This window comes from Pelodiscus sinensis, chromosome 3, assembly GCF_052426305.1.
Source record: "Pelodiscus sinensis isolate ZL-2025 chromosome 3, ASM5242630v1, whole genome shotgun sequence".
NCBI lineage: Eukaryota > Metazoa > Chordata > Testudines > Trionychidae > Pelodiscus > Pelodiscus sinensis.
The window spans coordinates 136,441,282-136,461,795 of NC_143054.1; the positions used below are offsets into that span (position 1 = coordinate 136,441,282).

The 20,514-nt window shown below is 42.2% G+C and overlaps 1 protein-coding gene across 4 annotated transcripts in view; it reads right to left on the reverse strand.

The window, feature by feature from the left end:
- Positions 1-308: 308 nt before the first annotated feature.
- The window catches only part of MEMO1 (mediator of cell motility 1), a 47,601-nt gene continuing 27,395 nt past the window's right edge, over positions 309-20,514 (reverse strand). For all 4 annotated transcript variants that reach the window (XM_075924918.2, XM_075924916.2, XM_075924915.2 and 1 more), the window contains 6 exons: positions 17,539-17,651; positions 16,769-16,880; positions 13,265-13,407; positions 12,129-12,205; positions 1,729-1,833; positions 309-967 (listed from right to left, as the gene is read on the reverse strand). In XM_075924918.2, coding sequence (XP_075781033.1) covers positions 836-967; positions 1,729-1,833; positions 12,129-12,205; positions 13,265-13,407; positions 16,769-16,880; positions 17,539-17,651 — 682 coding nt within the window. In that variant the 3' untranslated portion in view covers positions 309-835. The remainder of the gene's footprint in view (positions 968-1,728; positions 1,834-12,128; positions 12,206-13,264; positions 13,408-16,768; positions 16,881-17,538; positions 17,652-20,514) is intronic.

Genomic DNA, 20,514 nt, shown 5'->3' on the forward strand with positions numbered 1-20,514 from the left:
TTTGACACAAATTTGTATCACATACCAAAATATAATTTTATATGTAGTTCTGTGAAATAAATGCAAACACTAAAATATAAAAAAGATTTTAAAAATTAATTTGCAAAGCTGATCTCATACTGCAGCTTTGAGGTAAAAAAAATTCTGTAAATGAAGAAGTTATGACATAAATGTGGACTATAAAATACATTCTCAAGTATTTTACAGAATGGTTGAGTTTCTGATCAGGCATGAGAGTCTGGAGGAGAATAATGTTAATGAGAAGCAGTTCACATACAGAACACAAGCAATAAGTTTAAATCAGACTATTTTGGTTTGTGTAGCCCTTTATTAGCAACTAAAATAAAGATATTTGTTGTACAACATGGCTAGTAACTGACTATACTGGAATTTTATTATATTCTAATACAGGATCATTTATAAATGCTTTTTTTTCTTCATTAAAAAGCTCCCACCCTTTTTTCTGTTTACAACTGGCAAAACTATTCTGAAAGCTGAGTACATGTGCACAGGTCTGCAAAGAGTGCAAATTTAGGATATGGTAAATGCTTTACATGTTGTATCTGAAAGGACTGTCTACTACCATGCCTTTACAGACATTATCTTTTTTTTTAATCGCTAAGTTTTGACACAAGTCTTCCTTCCATTTTCTTAAACAAGAAAGCATTTGTAATGAGTTGAAACTAAGGAAGGACTACACTACTAGAAAAGAAGAGAGTTCTATTAGTTTGAGGTTTCAGTATACCCAAAGACCAGGAACCGTATCTTTGTAAGGGCTAAGCTGGGACCCCGTACATAGTATGTGTGCAGGTAGCATCCCTGAGTGTTTGGAGGTTCAGTGGACCATAAGTGCTCCAGCAGCATAACTCACTGAGCTGTCTTGCCAGTTTCGACACTGGCTTGACTGGGCATAATTCAAAAATGAAAAGCTCATATTCATTCCATTCTTCTGGAGCTCTGTTATAGCCTATATAAAAAAAAAAGAAATGAAAAAGAAAACAAACATTTTAAGTAAAAGCTAGAGATTCCCCAATGTGTTCTCCGCAAAGATCAACCACACAATGAGTAACACCTTCCCTGCTAAAAATAATATTGTGTCCCTCCCCTCCTTCCTTGTGTTTTAAATTAGATTTAAAAATACAGGGCTGACTTGCTGTCAAGTATGGACTTGCTCGTTTGTACCAGTCCAGCAATGCTGTACAGCAGCCACAAATCCTCTGTGATCAACTAATTAAGCCAAGTTTATGGCTGCTTTGTATCACTAGAGGAGCACATAGTATCCGGAGTATAACATAGAATCTGACCCATAACGAGTATAAATTTAAGAGTTAGTTCAGTAATGCTGCATGCAACTCCCCTTTGAAATATTGCCAGAAGCCATAACACGTTCACAAATGCCAGATAAATAATATACAGGCAAACATACTTTAAAAAAAATATATTTTCTACTTTTCACTAGGGATGGGAATTTCAGAGGAATCTAGGAAAGTTAAATGCATATTTCACACTGAAATTCAATGGAACTGGATGTTTATCTCCCTTAGCTACTGAAAATCCCAGCCTTAATAAAAAGTAAAGTTGCCTGTGTATCAGCCTAGAAAATGACAGAGTTTGAAAACTTGGATTTAGATGTCCAATCTCAGAGGTAACAGTTCTCCGAGCAATTTATTGGTGAGAGAAATTTCAACAAATTTGCAAGTCAAATTTTTCAAAAACAGTAGTACTTACGTTTAATAATACCCCAATGGGATGTCTTCCACATATTGTATTATGATATTTCTTCAAGTAATTGCTAAATGATACAGGATCTAGCTGTTCTATAATGCTCATACCCTGAAAAAGAGTCAATAGTAATAGTAAAAATGTAGGAGCCTTACAAATAACAAACATCACAACCACATGTGTTTGTGAACCTCAATTCTGAATCATGGGAATCTCAGTATATGAACAGTATTTGCTGACTGTGGGTTTGCTTTGCTCCTGCTCCTTAGAAAAAGAAGTGACGGGGCTATGACCTTCCAAAGCTGTTAATCATCTGACATTCACAGGACCATTCTTCAAACCTTGATGCAGTCACATAAAGGTCTATTGCCTTCCCACTACTCCCTCTGCCTGTTCTCCTGGTGACACTATTCCCCCTGAGGAGTTTTACTCCTGCAAGCTTCTGAAGAGTAGTAGCACCAAATACTAAGCAGACTAAAATCCATGTGTGAAAACAAAACCTAATCACATATCCTAACATTTATGTTTATTCAAACACAAATACAATCCCACCTGCTCTACAGGCCAAGGCTGCTCTTTCTCTGTCAGCATGTAACACATCAAAATACATATAAAATAACTCACAACAAATCTATCTTCCAGCTTCTACCTTCCTCACACATAGTACCTCAGAAAAGCATGCCTCAAAAGCACCCACAAACAGTGGCTATTCTTGGAAACTTTGGCCCTGCTAATGATATGAACTGATGGATTTGCAACTTGAATCTTATCTCTGAAAAAATAAAAGGTGATGTGATATTAAGTCTTCATCAACAGATATGAGCAATATTATGGAGAATCATCAACACATTTCAACTTAGTAAAATGCTTTTCAACTGCTCTTTTCTCACTGGTGTATTGTTGCTGAGATAGTGGCACAGTTAAAAGAAGAGAAATATTTTTAAATAATGCCAATTCTTAACTAAACAGTTTAAATAAAATAACAATATTCCAAGGAAATAGTACTTAAACTAAGCTACAAATGAAGCCAGATTCTGATTTCTATTATATAGGCTTTCCCCCACTGATTTAAATTCAGTTATCAGATTTATACCAGTGTAATTCGGGTGAGCAACCTATGGTAGTTTTTTCTAGACATGATCAAACAAATTACTCTTCTAAACAAATGCTCCCCCACTATTACATCACTAGATTGAGGCAAAATATCTATGGCTCTGCTTAAATCATAGTAACCCAAATCTCAAATTATGGGTAATAGGCTGGTAAAACTGCAATGTAAGTGGTATAATCTAGTTATGTACTAGTGGTGATAGTGATATGTGTCCCTAAAGCCTTACATAGGCAGGAAAATTGACCAGAATACTTATTCTGGAACAGACCCATATTGTGGATACTATTTTGAAATAAAAGTCACTTTAGTCTAGAATATTTACGTGCATTACTAATTACAGACACAAATCCAGCAAGTTGTTATTTTAGGAGTGATGGTTACCACCTTTGCCAGCATGAAATCAAGTCTTGTCTCCAAAAAGAGTATGCCTCTCAAAAGGTAAAATGCAGGGGTTTGTGTGTGTGTGTCTGTCGGAAGAGCTAGAGTGAGTAGCCTCACACTATTCCTTATCATTTCTATCAGCATTACAGACCTAGACTGTATCTGAAGAAATGGGGTAGGTCAAGGATAGGATATGAAACTGAATGAATTCATACCAAAAGCTGAGGAAACATGATTGCTCTCCTGCATGAGGAGAATGGAGCAGTGTCATTTCCAATTCCCAAGATGCACAGGCTGTACACCTACTACACAACTGCTGAAGAAAATTTCCAAAATTCATAGAAAAACAAAGTCTCTTCTGAGACCAAAGACTCCATGCTCTGTTAACAGACAGGAGAAAACAGAACAGAGATGGAGATTGGGATTCCATACAGACAGTGCTGTTTGTTTACAAATAAGCTGGAATGCAATACAGGAAGAGGATGTCACACATAAAAGTACTGGTTAGAAAAGAACAGTACTTTTAAAGCAGTGGTCTCCAACCTTTTTACGCCCAAGATCACTTTTTAAATGTCAGAACAAAGGAAGATCTACCGCCTCATCCTTCCCCCAAAACCCCACCCCTTCCTTGAACCCCCGCCCTCTCTCTTCTCCATCATTTGCTATCCCCAGCCCTTATATGTTCTATACTGCCACTTTTTTTCCAATTCTTCTGTAGGAAGAGTTTTTTCCAATATTTGGCCTGTCTAGATTGGAAGAAATGTCAGAAAAACCCCTTCTTTTAAGAGGAATAAGGGATCTTTCGGAAAAGGCTTTATTTTCCGAAAGATCCATGTCTAGACTGGAGCTTTTTTCCAACAAAGCTCTGTGCCGAAAAAAAGTGGCAGCCATTTTTATGCTAATGAAGTGGGGGAGATTTAAATCCCCGCTTCATTAGCAATTGCGATACGTCTAATTTGCATCCCTTTTACGAAAAAGGGATGCAATCTAGACGTAGCCAAAAAGTTTCTTCATTGTCTTTTGTTTTGAGTCCGGGGTCATTGACCCACAGAAAAGTCAGTTGGGGTCACACAAGGGAGATGCAAAAAAAAACCCCTCCTCCAAACACCCCCCCCCCCCCAGCCTCACTAATATGGCCCCAACTGTGCTGGTGGGAGCAAGGGACATGAGTATGGGAAAGGGTGCTAGCAGGTGCTGTGGCAGGGGACAGAGTGCTGGGATGGGGGCAGGATTCTGCAGCAGGGGACAGGATGCCAGTGGGAGCAGGGGACAGGGTTCTGCAGCAGGGGACAGAGTGCCAGTGGGTGCAGGGAGACCCCTGCACCAGCCTCCTCCCAGGACTCCTTCCCCCCGCCCTCCCCGCAGAGGAGGGAAGCCCCCATGAATGCCTCCTCCAGAGGCAACTCCCCTTCCCGCAGAGGAGGGAAGCCCCCACGCGCACCTCCTCCGGGGATGACTCCTCCCTCCCGTGGCACAGGGAATCCCCCGTGCACGCCTCCCCCGGGCTGATTCCCCTTCCCACAGAGGAGGGAAGCCCCCACGTGCGCCTCCTCTGGAGCCGACTCCCCCTCCCGTGGTGCAGGGAAGCCCCCGCACGTGCCTCCTCCAGGGCCAACTCCCCCGTCCTGCGGTGCAGGGAAGCCTCCACGCGCGCCTCCTTTGGGCCGACTCCCCTTCCCATAGAGGAGGGAAGCCCCGGAGTGCACCTCCTCTGGGAACTCTTCCCTGGCAAGTTCCCAGTATGACACAGACCTGGGGGAGGGGAGCAGCCAGTGCACTTCTGGAACCCCCCAGAAGTGGCGCGCAGCTGCAGGACTTCCATCCACCCCGCAGGAAGCCGGCACTACCTCCATTTTCACTGCAGGTAGATAGTGGGTCTTCTTGAGGGTGGGGAGAATGGGAGGGATGAACGCCTTGCAATCGACTGGTTGGTAGATCGCGATTGATGGGTTGGTGACCACGGTTTTAAAGGGACAAAACTAGCATATTACTATGGAGTATATTTTAGTTTTCTTCCTCTATAAGTAACATTACAAAATTATTCTCATAGTGATCAACCACAGCATAGTAGAAATCACTTTGTCAGAGTTATTAAAAATGCTAAACCCACTTTCCTGAATAACTGACAAAGAGTCAGTATAAAGCAGATCAGTCCACTCAACATAATTAAGTATGCCACACCCTCTGCTATGTGAAAGCTTTAGTCACAGAAATGAACAAGTGAAAGCAGGTGTTTGCTACCATACTTTAATTATCTTTTCTAAAAAGATGCCCAACTCAACAGATTCCCACTCATAAGTTTTGTCTGCACTAGTATTTATTGGAAAATCTCCTCATTGACCCAGTAATAAAAACACATCTGTCTTTTCTTGGATTATTCTTCCCACTGTGAGCAAACTGTGGGTGGGGAAAAGAAGAGGCTAGTGCAGACATGAAAAGTAACACACCCAGGGATATTTTCAAGGGGGAAAAAAATCAAAAGGCTGCAACAAGCAGCATTTAGCCATAAAAAAAAAGTTAAACGTGTCCTGAAAAGCAACAATTATATCACTCTCCCTACAAATGTTACAAAGTTATAGATCAGTCAGTAATGGCTCCAATTAAAATAAATGTTGGAATTTTCATTTCTAGAAAAACTAAATACAAATTTACCATAGCTACCCTTCAAAGGACATCTGAATTCTCCATGACTTTATTAAAAAAGCAATTAATTATTACTAATTATTATTATTATTATTATTATTTGCAAAGGAAACATTTCAAAGCCATGTTTCCCCTGAGAGGTATGCATTTTTTTTTAGACATACACAAGGAGGATCAGATAATTTCCTTTACTGGACTAAATTCTGTTTGTGAGAGAGACAACACAGAGAAGTTCTTTTTTTGGGGGGGGGGCGCAGTGTGTGCACATGGGGAAGAAGGATGGAGTGTGTGTGTTATGGATTGTTGTAATAAGCCATAAATCAAGTGACTCTGGTGTGTAGATATATCTCCACTGCTATGATGATCAACACCTGAAAAACATACTTTTCAAGATCCATGGGTCATATGCACACCTTTCACAAAAATGGTGTACCTCATTCCCTGTACAAACTTCCCCAATAACCAAGTGGGTTAAATGAGACGATCATAGTGCTTTCAAATGAACTCAGAAAAATAACATAAGACAAAACCACCCTATCACCTGTGGGCAAACACTTTTCACAAAGCAATCACTCTACTGCAGACCTCTCTACAGTTGCCTGGTGTCTGGTATTGACCCGGACAGTCTGGTATTTTCACCTCCTATCCAGTAAAAAAAAATCCAGAAAATACCAGACACCTAAAATATCCGTTATTTTCTATTTTTTTTCCCCCTGCCAGGAGGCGAAAATACTGGACACCCGGCAACCCTACAACACATTCAGTAACTGGGCCCAGCCCCAGACCCCCCTGAGACCTCCCAGACCTCTGCCTACCTGGTTCTGCAGGGAAGCTGCGTTCTGGCTTGATCGAGAAAGCAAAATAGCCTCCAGCAAAAAGCCTAATGACCAAGGGGAAGCAATGCCTTCCCTGGGTCTTCGTGCTCAACCGCTCCCATGTTCTTATCCCTATTCTGACCCTGCACGCACTGAAAGGGGCCATGCTGTTTTAATGCGGTTTTATTTTTTAATTTTGGGGGCAGGGTGTTCGGTATTTTTGGTTAAACCATCTGGCAACCCTAGACCTCTCAATCCTCTTCCTCAAAGGAAACCTTCACAACATTTCCAAAAGATGAACCTTTGCTCTGTAACTTTGCAAGGCACTAAAAATTATGGTCCAAACAAACACACCAGCTTTATGCCTCATTGTAACAATCTATAACCTATTAAACCGCTGCTTTCTTTTTTTTCTTCTCTTTCCCCCCCTATGACTTGAGACATGTTAACAGGCCACTTCACACTGAACGGTCACTTGAAATGAGTTAACTGCTTATGCTAACAATCTTTTCTACCTTGTATTAAGCTGTGACACTCATAGCACATTTCTCAGACCTGAGTAAGAGCTCTGTGCATCTTGAAAGCTTCTCTCTCTTACCAAAAGTTAGTCCAAAAAAAATAGTGCCATGCCCACTTTTATCTTTCTACTATCCTGGGACCAACACAGCTACATCAACACTATATATAATTCTCTCCTGCCCCCCTCAAAGGGCACTGACTTCCCGAGTCCCCAAGGGATGCTCGACCCCTGCTCTGCTTCAGGACTCAGCCTCACTTCACTCTTTCCTCAACCCCTTCTGCCTCTTCCCCTCCCTCCCAGTGCCTCCTGTACATCGCCAAACAGCTGGTTGTGGCAGGTGGGAGGCGATGGGAAGGAGGAGGAGCTGATCTCTGGGCCTGCTCGTGGGTACTGAACACCCACTATTTTTTTCCTGTGGATGCTCCAGCCCTGGGACACCCATGAAGTTGGCCTATGACAGTCACCACAAACCCCGAGCTTAATATGCACATGCATTCTAACATCATCTCATCAACAGGATACTTATCAAAATCTCTGCTACTGAATGGCTAAAAACTGTGCTTATTGTTTTCCCTGCCCCCAATCCCAGCCCACTTGTCTTATCCTTCTGTTACATTATGTCTTGTCTTTTAGACTACAAAATGCCTCCACTGGGCATGTGTGTCGTATGAATGATGGGTGCAACCCAAAGGACATCCTCTACTGCATCTGGAAAATGATTCAAAGGATGCCCAAAATTGCATTTCAGGGATATGTGCAGGCAAAACGTCAAAGACATGGATGCGGACAACTGGGAAGATCATACTCCGAACCTCAGCCTTTGGAAACAAGAGTTTAACCAAAGGTCTCTGGAATTATCAGAAGAAGCAGTCTAGCTTCACAGAGGAGAAAAGAACCCGCAGAAAGCAGAGCCTGAAGGGTTGGAACACCACCATTAAGTATGACAGATGTGGCCAACATTGTCTCTCTCAGATGGGTCTCTTCAGACACAGCCAAGGTGACCATAAAACCAGCTGAGTAAATTCTTTGCCGCTTGAGACTGAAGGATGCCTACTAAAAAATTAGACTATAAATCCTTTGGGTCAGCCACTATCATTTATAGTGCCTAGCACAATGGAACAAACTAGATGTGGCCCTTTAGGTGCTAACACATTATAAAGGCTACCTAATTTTATTCTTTACATGGGTATGTCTACACTGCACAGATATTTCAAAATAAGCTGTTCTGGAATAGTTATTCCAAAATAGCTTATTTTGAAATAGCACATCTACACTGCAGGGAAGCCTCAAAATTAGTCCGAGGAGGCTTCCCTAATGTAGACGTGCTATCTCGATTTAGAGCCCCAGAAGGCACTAGGAAGGAATAACTTAGAATGGCCCTGGGGAGGGGCAATTTCAAAATAGCAGCAGTGGAGCATCTACACACACCCTATTTCAAAATAGCTATTTCGGAATAGGTGTTATTCCTCGTGGAATGAAGTTTACAGAAGTTGAAATAAGTCGTCCATTATTGTGAAATAATGGAATTGCAGTGTAGACACACCCAAAGTTGTTATTCTTATTAAATAACTGAATTTGGTTCTGCAAACAAAAGCCAATGTAAGCGCTCAGATCTTCCAGCTGTTTTAGTTTTCCAATACTGCCTCCATGCCACACTTCTTAGCTATCACACTGGTCAACTATGCACCCCCCATACATCAGTCTTAGTATTCCCCCTGCTTCCTGGGTAGCTCTGAGCTCTCTGCAAAGGGAGTCTCACCTCAGCCAAACTGCTAGAATCCAAGGGAGTGAGACTACTATTTGATGACCTACAGGAGCTGTGTCAAACAGAAATCATATGTACACCATGCATTCTGGGGGAACAGGTCACACCCACTGGGTGGAGTGCAGCCTGCAGTCATCAGTGGAGATCTCCCCAGCAAGTGGTTGTGGGGAGAGGCAATGGATGGCTCTTTTACCAGACAAGGTAGTTGGTCTGTCAATGGGCCCAACTTAGGGTTAGACAGAGGCACTTCCTTTTTTGCTCTGCCATGCATCATCTTGAAATGCAATGTCTGTATGGGTCTGGCCTTATACATAGCTCCTTCTCTGAAGGTGTCTGTCTCCATGTTGATAAGTAGAGGAAACTTGCACTGAGCTCTGCAAATCAGAGAGAGCTCCTCAACTCTGTCTAATGGAGAAGCTCTGCCTAAGTTCAGAGAGTGTTGGAGAGAGGTCCAGGCTCAATAACTATGTCAATCTGAGTATCAGCTGATGCTTGATACTCATTAAAAAGGGGGGACTGTAGTTCATTTCAGATAAACAGGTCTCTTCAAGATCTAAATTCCAGTGATAGTGGATAGAACTGTGCTGAAAAGTAGCCAAGTTCAACAGCTAATACCAGTGAAGGAGCCTGATTTGGTGAATCCCATCTGGTGGACATCACCAGTATAGAAGATGATGACTGTTTCGGAGCACCACAATAGCAGAAGACACCTGTTTTGTCAGTACAAGGGAACCTTGATCACTTATTTAGGTACTGATGGTAGCACAACATGTATAATTATGGCTTTCTAGATGTATAGTGTTTAGACTCATCCATGTTATGGCCGTGTTTGGGGAGCATCAAGGACTGCTTCAGTACCAAGCCATGCTCAGTACCATGACCTATGTAAGAACTTGGGAGTCCTAGAATCAGTACTGGTACCAAAGGAACCTTGAGACTCAGTGGGACCGAAAGTTTCCAACATGGTCTTCATCTGGGGAGACTGGGATTGCTTTGAAATAGGCTCTTTATGAGAACTAGAATTCCCCTTCTTATGAGTCTTCCTGGTATCCACCACTGATTCCTCCCATGAAGATCTAAGCAAATACAATATGGAGGCTGATGAGGCACTATGCTCACTCAGAAAACTCATGTATGGGGGATATTTCTTGGCCTGGATCTGAGGCCTGGAGGATGGAATGCTCCATTCTCAGGAGCCTGAAACTTATCTCCTGATCTCTTCTAGCTCCACTTTTAAAGGCTGAGCAGATAATACACATTTTAGAGATGTGAGTCCCCCAAACAGTGAATACACTGGGAAGGCATACCACTGACAGGGATAGACTCCTGATGGCTGAGGGAGTGCTTAAATCCCAGAGATCCTGGAATATCCTGGAAGCAAAGGGGATGAATCCCAAAAGGAACTCCTTCGGTAGGGAAAAAAGTATAAAACAAAACACTAGCATAAAAATAAGAAAGCGTACAGATGAATTAAAGTAGAAGTACATAACAACACTAAACTAAACTTTGAATGGTAGAAGTGGTCATGGTACATCCTACATGCTCCATCTCAGGCCAAAACACCTTAGAAGAAACAGAGCAGCAGCCCCATATATATTTGGTATGAGACACAAGGATGTATATATAGGGAGTGTGCACAGACTAAATGGACACTGTTACTGAAAATCTCTGATCACAGGTGCATACGTATCTGAAATGAAGCACCCACAGAGATACAACTTGAAGAATGCAGTAATAGGAAAGTATTTAGAGTATTTTCTCTGTCTTTTAACACCATACAACAGCCATACACAAGGTTTGAAGCCAGCCAAAGTGACCATGCATCTTCCACTGCATGCCAGTGCTTTCACAGAACACATACAGAGAACTTCTGCTCTAGAAAAACCCTGCTTGTTTCTAAAGACTATTTTTCTCCACTAATTAATAATTTAAATCTTGGAGAATTAGAATAGGCCTATGCCCTGGTGTGTTTCTGGGACAAAGAAGAACCTGGAATAAATGCCTTTTCCTCTTTGACACATTAACATGGGCTCTATGACATTCTCTGCAAGGAAGGATTGGAATTTCTGGCAATGTCTCTTTGTGATAACATTGAACTTTAAGAAATACATTTAAGAGAGGCAGCTGAAGTAATTTTTCTTAAGTAAATTCTGTGGCTCCCCACGAGAAAATGGTGAGGACATGTGGAGCTGAAGGCTTCTAGTGTTCCTCCAGGTAGTTGTTCCTCCAAAGTGGATACTGACTGACTGGTCATTTCAGAACCTTAAAAAAACCTAGAAAATCTTGATGCTTTTATGAAATTGCCTTTGGATTGTCTACTTTCTCCATAAAGAGAGATAAGAAGCTACCGGACTTTTGTGTATGCACACATCTAAATCTAGAGTCAAATACAGGCTTAATTATTAAGAGGAGCTGCATAAAAAAGTTAGGTTGGCCCTGTTACATTGCTCAAGGGTGTGAAAAATCCACACTCCTGAATAACGTGGTTAAGACAACCTAAACCTCTAAATACACAGTGCTTGATCAATGCAAGATCTGTTAACCAAGTTACTGCCTCTTGGGGACATAGCATAACTATAGTGACGAGAGCATATACACTTAAACCTCTATAGAAACACAGCTGTAGACCTAAGCAGGTGCTTTTTTCTTCTACATTTTACAGCAGAAGGAGAGGATATGGGTGACAGTCCCAGTGGAACACAAGTGCCTTTAGTTTTCTTGGCCAGGGTGAACCCTACCTTTTCCCCAGGATAGTTGCATCAAATCTACTGAAACAATCAGCAACAACATAGGTATGATTCTTGTTTAATGAAACTAGCATTACTACAAATGTAAGCTACAAAATCTTGTTCTAAGTCATAAAGTGTACTGCTTCCCATAAATACACATACATCTTTATTTATACAAAAAAATTACACTGAGGGAATTACAAGCAATCAGGCAAGCATTTTTTCTCATAAAGAATATTTAAAGCTCCACTATACATCGCACATATTCAGTAGAGCATATGATACCAGGTACCAATCCACTGACAGTTGTATTACAACTGTGAGAGAGAAAGCATATAATGAACAACTTATCAAATATTTTCTTAAGAGATTCTAGAAGCATTAAAAGTCATGTGAAGGAGAAATTTATTAGACCGTTAATTGCCCCAATCTGAAATCTTACCATTTTATCTAGGTGCTCAATAGACCTATAAATCTCTCCTTGGGATTCATCATAGTAACTGTAACGGAACCTTTGACCTTGAAACAAAAATCATATATAAAATAAAAAAGGACAAATTAGTAGCTAGAACACGCCCCAAATAATTTCATTTATGATAAAAGCAAAATACCGTACAACTGAACCCACATCTCTAGTAGCTAAGCTAATGTAAAAGCAATTGTAAATTAAAAATGGAAAGTGATGCCTTTATGACATTAATAAAAATGGTATTTTCCATTATATCATTCTGTTCCATTACAGTTATTCCAAATACCACCACAGAACCTCACCAGAAACACAGAAAAATCTATACCACTTAAAGTGCAGTTATACTTCAAAAAATGATCATGTTAAAATGTGCTACCATGTTAATTGCCTACCAATGAATTCATATCATATTTGCTCAGTTTACAAGAAACAGGATGGTTTTTCTCACTGGCAGCCCTGCAGAATCAATCTGAAATCCAAAGATCATGATTTTCTCTCCTGCCTGCACATCAGAAGCAGCAATAAAGGGTGGATATATTTTTGAAACAGTATCTTTATCAGACATAACTACACATTAAAAAGTTACATAAAGTGTTATTGGTTAATACAACAAAATGGAAGCCAGAACTCTGGAATTCTGTTTCTGACTCTGCCATCAGAGTTATGATTCTAGGCAATTCACATAAGCAATGTGCTTCAGTTTACTCATTTGTAAAACAGGTATAGTTACTTCTATCATAAGGATGATGGCATGTTTCATAAATCAGCTAACTAATTTTGTAAATTCCTTTTAAATGCACACAAGTACAGCCTAAGAGCAAAGAACTACAATCACTGTTACCAGGCTGTAATAAGTGCTGAGAAGCATGTAACATTATACCCTGTCATTACTTCCCTCTACCATTCCATTGATAAAGCAAAGTCTGCCAAATTTAATTGTATCATATTTTCCAAATAAAAAAATTACTTCTGGCCTTCCAGAAGATAGAAAATATTACGTTCAAAGGATAAATTTACCATAAAGTTCTAAGCATCGAAAAATGTCTAATGAAAAGATCTGCTCAAATATAGATACAACATTGCTATGATACAAAAACCCTGTAACTTACCCCAATGGCAGAAGTCAGAAGAAACCACAAAGAGATTACTAGGATCTGCTAGGTATTTACTGAAGAGTTTTCCAAATTCCTGTTCTTTTGACTCACTCAGTGCTCCAACCAATACTGGAACAATGGTAAACTCATCCTTATGGCTTAAGAGCAAAAGAAAAAAGATTTAATATTTAAAATATTAATTTTAAGAACAGAGTTATTTTTAAGGTATGATAATGAAATTATAAATCTACACCTTAGCAGGATACTTATAAACTGAAATGTAGTTAGTTAAAATACCTTTAGATACTATACCTTCCCTGAAACCTCTGCCAATATTTGCCATTTTACATTTTATCTTCATTAATCTTTCTTCTCTCCTTATTTGCAATGTAAAAAAAAGCCACAAAGCCAACAGAACACACCAACTAATCAAAGATGCTATCCACTAAGTAGGGGAGCAGCACAATAGCTATACACCACTGAATTTGTACTTAAACCCTTAAGATAAGACATAAGTGAGCATCACTATGTGCTGACCTTCTACAACAAACTTCACCCAAAGAGCACAAAGCAAAAATAAAACAAATGTACAAAGGGCCAAAATGGACGGTTTTGCCCCTTACTCTCTTTCAGTCATGGGGATCACTTGTAAGAAAAGTAACTATCAACTGAACATTGATTTTTAAGTTGTCAATAGTATATACACATTTTTAAACCTCAACAGAAAATGTATAACACTATTTGAACTTTTTTTTTAGACTGGGAATATGGTTCAGTGAACTAGTCACAGAATCATAACATTTAGGGTATGTTTACACTACAGCGTTATTTCAAAATAGTTAATTCGAAATAACGCGTCTACACCCAAAATGCATTTTGAAATAGCGCTTTGCTATTTCGAAATAGCACGTCCACACTGAGTGGACACTGAATCGCATGCAAGGCCAGCCGGAACCAGGTCCGGTAGGGCATCAGGTCAGGAGTTACTTTGTGTGGCTGCTGCCTGAGGCTATCTGAGGCCTGTGCTTAAAGGGACCCCCCCCCCCCCCCCCCCCCCGCACAGCCAGTTCTTAGGTTTCCCTGCTTGCTTGCCTACCTCGATGAGGAACAGCAAAGCATTTTGTCTCTGTGTGCTCTGGTTGTCCTCACTAGGGACACCACAGCACTCTGCAACATGGAGACAGAGCTGTTCCTGGGCACTCTGGTGCTTCTTTTGGATGCGTTGCTGTGAGCCTGGCTGCACTTTCTGCAGGCTGCCATCCAGAAGATCCATCGGGGGGCTGTCAGTATCCAGTATCCCTCACGTCCTTCCACTTATCCCTCCCTAACCCCCCTTCCTGATGTCAAATAAAATTCACGTATTTTCATGAACACAAACTCTCTTTATTTAACAAAAATGGGGGGGAGGGGGAATGAAGCTGGTGAGACTGGGGAAAGGAGGTGGGACAGGGGAGAAGAGAGGGTGGGAGAGGGGAGGGGGAAACCTGGGAGGAGGGAGCTGGAAGGGGGAAGCAAGGGGAAAAAGGGGAAGGGAAGCTCCAGGCCCAGGGTTGGGGGTCTCACCGGACCAACCTGATTTTCATGCAAACCTGCTCCTGGGTTCGCATGTGGCCTCTGGTGGCCAGGCTGGCAGCTATCCTGCCATAGATGGCTGCGTTCCTCCGTCTAGTGCGGAGATCATGGATGTTGGGGGTATCCCCCCAAACCTGAATAAGATCCATGATCTCCACTCTGGGCTAGGAAGGCCCCCGCCTTCTCCAGGCCCTTGCAGGCTCCTGGGAGCTGGCAGACTCCTGGGGAGCGGTGGAGGGCTGGCTGCCAGTGGCTTGCTGGCTCATGTTTTGGGGCCACTGGGTCAGGGGCAGTGACTGCTGGCTCTGGGCTGGTAGGCTTGGAGCTGGCACAGGCACTGTGATCAGAGTCAATCTCTTTAAAGGAGGCTGGAGTGGCATCCTGGGAAGGCTGGAGACCCCCTATTTCTATATAAGTGTCTACACAGCACTTATTTCGAAATAGCTATTTCGAATTTGGCATTATTCCTCATGGAATGAGGTTTACCAAATTCAAAATAAGCGCTCCACTATTTCAAATTACATTTCGAAATAGCAGTTTGGCTATGTAGACGCTAGAAAAGTTATTTCGAAATAATGGCTGTTATTTCAAAATAACTTTGCTGTGTAGACATACTCTTTGAGATACGGAAGACTTATTAAATCATCTCTTGCATATGTCAGGGCAGGATTGTTTCCTATTGTTCATTAGTATTTTGTCAAGTCTTTTACATGTATCTCTCCCCGTGGGAGATTTAATTTTACCTAGCTTTGCAAATAAAAATTCACTTCTGGCCTTAAAATAAGCAGAATAACAATTTACAGACTAGTAGATTTCAGTGTCAGGAAGCTTTTCCCCAAAATTAACCCTTTTCACAAGTCAATGTACAATACTATTCTATATAGGATGGTCAGATTTGATTGCTTAGCTTAGCGGTTCCCAGCCGCCAGGCAGGCTGCCAGGTCGAGGCAGCTCTGGGGACTGGGACTGAAGTATACCACTCTCGCCGCGGGTGTTGGGAGAGGCATGTTCTGCTCTGCCTTTCAGCCAACCAGCGCCGGGCAGGAGCAGGGTCTCTTCCAGCTGTGGAAGAGCACTTCTCTATATGGCGGGAGGGCCACACAGGGAAACGCTCTTCTGCAGCGGGGAGGAGACTCTTCCCGCCATACAGGGAAGCACTCTTCCACAGCTGGGAGGAGACCCAGCTTGGTGCTGGCTGGCTGAGAGGCAGGGCAAGACACGTCTCTCCCAACACCCATGGTGGGAGGGGAGGTGCTGGATGGTGTTCTCTAGAGCCACCATGATGCGGGCAGCAGTGCAGGGCTAGGTGAGGGGGGTGGAGCAGGCACTGGGGGCGCCACGGTCATGGCTAGTGGTGGGGGGTTCTGGAGGCTAAGTTAGTAATGGGGGGCATGGGGACAGGGCTGGTACTGGGGGGACTGGTGGTGGGGGCTCTAAGGGGTAGGGGGCTGGGATTGAGGCATTTAGGATGGGGGCTGGCACTGGGGGGCTCTTTGGGTGGCAGGTTGGCACTGGGGGGTTGGTTGCAGGGGACTCTGAGGTCAGTGGCTGGCAGTGGAGGGGTGGGGGATCTAGGGGCTGAGGCTGGCACTGGGGGCTCTGAAGGCTGGGCTTTTGGCAGACCAGTAACATTTTATTTCCATATGTGCATATTTATCATTTGCATAATGAATATGCAACTAAAATTATACAGGTCTACCAAAAGGTTTGTGAATGGGTTTGCTGGTCCCCAGTATCAAAAAGGTTGGGAACCACTGGCTTAACTGCTTGCCCTGCTCCCAGTTTCCTTCCTACCAAGAACTCTCAAGTCTCTAATCTGTATTCTTTACAATTTACGTTAAAAAAATTGTCATTCTCCCACCAAGAGAGTTGTTCTTCCTACTGGAACACACATACAGTCCAAATGTATAATTGTAGATATTCCAAAATAAGTGTGTAGCCATATACCTTTCCATGGCTTTAGCAGTATAAGGCAAATGCATTTCAATACTGTGTTCATCTTCATCTGTCTGGAGAGACATACGCTCAAACATTCCAGTCTTCCACAAGTCTCCATAAACTGAAAAGATTTTTAAATGTTTTTTTAAAATACTTCATTAAAATAATTTTTTACCAAAAATTACATTACAGCGTATCTTGTTAGAAGTGGCACAATAAAATAATACTCTCTGCCTCTGGGGGCTATGATCACAGACCAGTCTCCATTCCCGCTTTCTAATTGAAGAACAGTTTGAGTTTAACTCAAGTCTCAACATTTTTAACTACGTGAGTATCTTACAGTTCAGAATGCATTGCATAAACCAGTGACACCTTTAGCATCTTTGAGATGCTTTTTGCAGTCATTATGGCATAAAAGATTTAAATGGTATACAAATTATTAAAATGTGTACTTATCCACATAATCTTTGTGTTTTTAGATTTCCACTGACCATATAATTCTGCATCAGTGAGGAAAAAGTTGATCAAGCAAGCTGCTGTTGGATGTATTTGTTTATCAATATAGCACTTTAGCCATTGGTCACTGCACAAAACACACACTGCTGAATGTGAAAACCCCCAATATTCTCTGGGTATGGGATTACCTGTATTATCTTGCACTAGTAATTTATGAACTTTTTCTTTTAAACCCCTACTGCACCCATCCAAAACCTAGGTGTTGCCATAATACAAATAAAAAAATAAAGAAATCTAAAAGGTGCAAGGTTGTATATACATACTCTTTTGATCAATTCGAAGATCATACAGAGGTGTTCTATAAATCTCCACACTGGAAAGTGCACATCGGGAAAGGGGCACATGATGGGAAGGCCCAAGGATGAAAATTTTCCGGCTAGGATAATTAACAAAAAAACTAAAATCAGGACACTTGTACTTCTACAGAAATCTGTGTTAGAAAAATAAAGTTGAAAAAAAAAAAAACCCATCCTGAACTAATTTTGGGAGGTTAGACAGGTAGCTAATCGCAGTGCTCTACTTTATCAGGAGCAAGAGCAGGGTTCAATTCTTGGCTACCTAAGCCAGTTTTAAAGCTTCCTTTAGATGATGAAAACTGGTTTAACTGAATTGGTTAGAGAATAGTGCAGGTCTTTACTGTTCAGGGTTAATGATGAGTCCACCACCATGGTAGCTGAGGGCACGTGTCCTCCACTGAGGATTGGGTGGTATGTTTATTATCAATTACTTAAAGCCCCTTCTGCTTCACATTATTACAGTCTTTCCTGAGTTCAGTTTAAGCTACTGTTTCTCCTCCCCAAGGAGCTAGTCTCCTCCAAACACTGTGTTATCTGTGAGTCAACTGTATGAAAAACTAAAAAGATTTGCATGTTATTAACATACTACTGGCACTGCAGCCTATGTCTCATGATGGGCAAAAGATATTCATTTCACCAAATCTCTGGCCCTGATTAAAGGTCAGTGATTCCTGCCATAGAAATTTTCAGAAACAGTGTTGCCTTTGCATGGGAAATCTATCATAGTTCTTCAGTAGTTAGATACCACCAGTTTTTCTTTGCTTTTTGTGCATGCAGTAGTAGAGCTGAGCAAAGAAAAATATGTTGAAATGATGCATCAATCCACTTTGAAATCTATCCGGGAAGTAGAATTCCTCAACTGAAGCAAAATAAGGTGCTCCTGCACAGGCACTCCAGCGGCAATTTTAAGGGCCTAGAGCTTTTGAATTGCTGGATCCCAGGGAAACTGTCCCCTTTTCTCCTTCCTTTCCCCTCCATCAGGCCTGCTCCTGCAAGTTTAAACAAGCTACACAGTAAACAATAAGTGACATAGAAAAAAAAATCCAGCAATTCAATGCATTAAATCTGGAGAGTGGAACTTGTTCCAGAAATGTCAATGCAGAAAACATATCCGTGTAAACGTTATCAGTTGTTTCCCTTTTAAAAAATTGTTCTCATGTTGCTCAAAATATTTCAGAAAGAATCTGAATAATTTCACTACTTTGGGTCATGTTTTTTTTTCCTGATAAACCACTGATGAAACAAACAAGCAAACAAAGTTGGTTTATTATGTCTAACGCTAACTACCTTAAATGATCGCTATTTAGCTTCAAAATGCATATTTGGATCAAGAAAATACTTTAAATGAGAACTGATTGTTGCTATATGGCCGGAAGTTCTGAAATATTCTGCAACTAGCAAAATATATGCAGATTTATTTTTTTAATAAGAGTAACTGGCTCTAGTGCAGGCAACTGCAGACCACTTTTATGCCTGTGAATTTTCAGAACAAGTACATTTGGAACAATTAGTAACTCCCATGGATTTTAGTGATCACATACCATTTTTTCTACCGCACCTCAGTCCATGCACAGGCTGGACCTACTTTGGGGATGAGTCAGGGTTATATTGAGAAGGAAGCTGTTGTTTATAGGACTCCTACCTCATTTGTTGCAGAAGTTGGAAAGTGTGTACCTGTTTAGGCCTGGGAGAAATGGCAGACCTAGGCCCTTAGATAGAGGGGAGGGACCAGTGGACGTGGGTCACAACTGAATACAGGCAGTCCCCGAGTTACGCGGATCCGACTCATGTCGGATCCGCAGTTACGAACAGGGTTTGCTGCCCGTCTCCCTGGTCTGCTGAGACGGGGAGCAAAGCCTCTGAGGACGCCGGCAGCGGGACAGCCGCGGCACGTCTGGGCTGTCCGAGGCCCGCGTGCTCCCCAGCTTTGCTCCCCGTCTCCCTGGTCTGCTGGTCTCCAGCAGACCAGGGAGACGGGGAGCAAAGCCTCTGAGGACACCGGCAGCGGGACAGGAGCAACCCAGCAGCACCCCAGCTGCTCTGCCCCAGGCGTCCCCAAGTCAGCCGCTGCTGAAACTGACCAGCGCTGACTACAGGAAGCCCGAGGCAGAGTTGCTCTGCCCCGGGCTTCCTGGAATCAGCCGCTGATCAGTTTCAGCAGCAGCTGACTTGGGGACGCCTGGGGTTCTTAAGTTGAATCTGTATGTAAGTCGGAACTGGCGTCCAGATTCAGCCTGTTGAAACTGAACAGAGGCTGATTCCAGGAAGCCTGGGGCAGAGCAACTCTGCCTCGGGCTTTCTGTAGTCAGCCGCTGGTCAGTTTCAGCAGCGGCTGAATCTGGACGCCAGTTCCGACTTACATACAGATTCAACTTAAGAACAGACCTACAGTCCCTATCTTGTACGTAACCCAGGGACTGCCTGTATTAAGAACAACAAAGTAAAAAACAGAGATGTAAGTGATGGTCATATGGTAAATATCAGGGAACCAGAAGGGGATGCTGAGCAGAAAATGTCTGACAGCAACTACCACTCCTTAAGGGCATCTAAGGAGTATGCCACCCAGAGGAACTATGCCTGGAAATGTGATTGGACAAGGGAAGAAAAGTAGGCCACACAGTTGGAGAACACCCCCAAACACCCACACAGCTTCCTCTTCTTCATATGATGCATGGTCATCCTGGCCAGCAACACAAAGAGGTTGAAAAGTAGGTCTCATGAATTAGTGGGGTCACAGATGGAATGCGTATAAAATCGGGAGAGGCAGAGAGAAGTACATCCAGAAATTTAATAAGATATTCTGAAGGAACTAGAAGAGAGCTGTAACCTGATGCAATAGATTTGAGCCAGGGTCTCCCTCTTGCCACAAAAGGGGCTGGGGAGTTTGTGAACTGCACCAGGTACAAACCTCTGCTTGTGGCTGTGTGAAAGAGCTCCCAGCTT